The sequence below is a fragment of the Hibiscus syriacus genome, unplaced genomic scaffold, assembly GCF_006381635.1.
Source record: "Hibiscus syriacus cultivar Baekdansim isolate YM2019G1 unplaced genomic scaffold, ASM638163v2 tig00110502_pilon, whole genome shotgun sequence".
Taxonomy (NCBI): domain Eukaryota; kingdom Viridiplantae; phylum Streptophyta; class Magnoliopsida; order Malvales; family Malvaceae; genus Hibiscus; species Hibiscus syriacus.
Window position 1 is genome coordinate 473,813 of NW_024062763.1, and position 1,418 is coordinate 475,230.

Below are 1,418 nucleotides of genomic sequence, written 5' to 3' on the forward strand. Positions count from 1 at the left end.
TTTTAATTAAGGGTAAACCTCAATGAGAGATCTTAAACCTAGTATAGGAGTAATCTTATAGTCGCTGAAACCTGCAGCAGAAAATAGCTCAGACCACTCTTCTTCCCGCCTCTCTCGACCTGTCACCAACACCATCATCAACATATCGAAGAACAGCTGCGTTTCGATCGATTTCCTGCTTTCATCATTCTCTTTATCATTTTCCATCAGTACCATGTCTATTATAATCACCTTCTTTTTTATCATCACCCGTTTGTCTTGATTTGAAATGGCCTCTTTACATCGCTTCAGAATCTTCAAGCATTCATCATCATTCCAATCGTGTAATATCGACTATATAATCAAATCGAAAGAATATATCAAAAGCATTAGTGTTTAATTTAAACCAATTAGAAAAAAGTTAGAAAGAGATTACTGGTAAAAAAAAAACCTTTAGTAAAACTGCATCTGCAACTGGAACATCCTCAAACATATCGCCTCCAACATATTTCAAGTTCTTACTATCTTGTAGGCCAGCAACAACATAAGGAAGATCGAACACAGTGCATTCCAAGTTTGGAAATGCATCAGCAATGGCCTTTCCCAGTGTTCCTGTGCCCCCTCCAACGTCCACCAACGAATTCAATCCCTCAAATGAGCCCTTACACTTGTCAATCAAAATGCTAGTAATCAATCGAGCATCGCTAGCCATGGCTTCATTGAAACAATTAGCAAGCTTTGGGTCATGACCACCATAGTCCCACAATGTCTTCCCATGAGCTGTGTCAAATGGTGTAAAATCATTATTTTGAAACCACATGCCTAGACAATCCCAAGGCTTTGTTAAAACAGGATCCAACAAAGCTTTCAGAAAAGGCGTTACGCTTAAGGGATCATCCTTGAGCAGGAAACGAGAGGCACTGGTAAGAACATAACCATCTTCTTGGGCGCCACCGCTTAGCTTTTGTTGTGCAAAGAAGCCAGAGTGAACTAAAATACGCATCAGCCGGTACATGTTGCATGCCTTGGTAGGGTTGAGCGTCGGTAGTGCAGCGACCAACTCGGTCACAGTCATGGGCTTGCCATGGTTGTGAATGATATCTGGGATACCTAATTCAACAGCACATTTCAAGGACATAGAATTTATGAAGTTAAAAATGTAATTCCATACATGAGCATGAGCTTGAAGTAGCTCATTCACACTGCCCTTATCCATCTTAGCTAAGGTGTTTCTGTTTTGCTATGAAACCAGCATACCTATGAAATATGCTATTTATAGACTGAAACAGATATATGGACGGGGAGGCGTCTCAAAATAATTTTACATGTCAAAAAGTTGACGAGAATAACTAATATAATAATTACCTAAAATCGTCACCAGCAAGCAACCGTACTAGTTAACGCCTATTTGATAAAATTAATATTAGGTGGGGCCACTT

General features: G+C 39.6%; 1 protein-coding gene across 1 annotated transcript; it reads right to left on the reverse strand.

Moving 5' to 3' along the window:
* LOC120129517 (probable O-methyltransferase 3) lies at positions 1 to 1,207 on the reverse strand. Its single transcript, XM_039146990.1, has 2 exons — positions 431 to 1,207; positions 1 to 333 (listed from the first exon to the last, which is right to left on the reverse strand). Exons 1-2 carry the CDS (start codon positions 1,193 to 1,195, stop codon positions 7 to 9), a joined length of 1,092 nt encoding a protein of 363 aa, XP_039002921.1. The 5' UTR covers positions 1,196 to 1,207; the 3' UTR covers positions 1 to 6.
* Between the last annotated feature and the right edge of the window lie 211 nt (positions 1,208 to 1,418).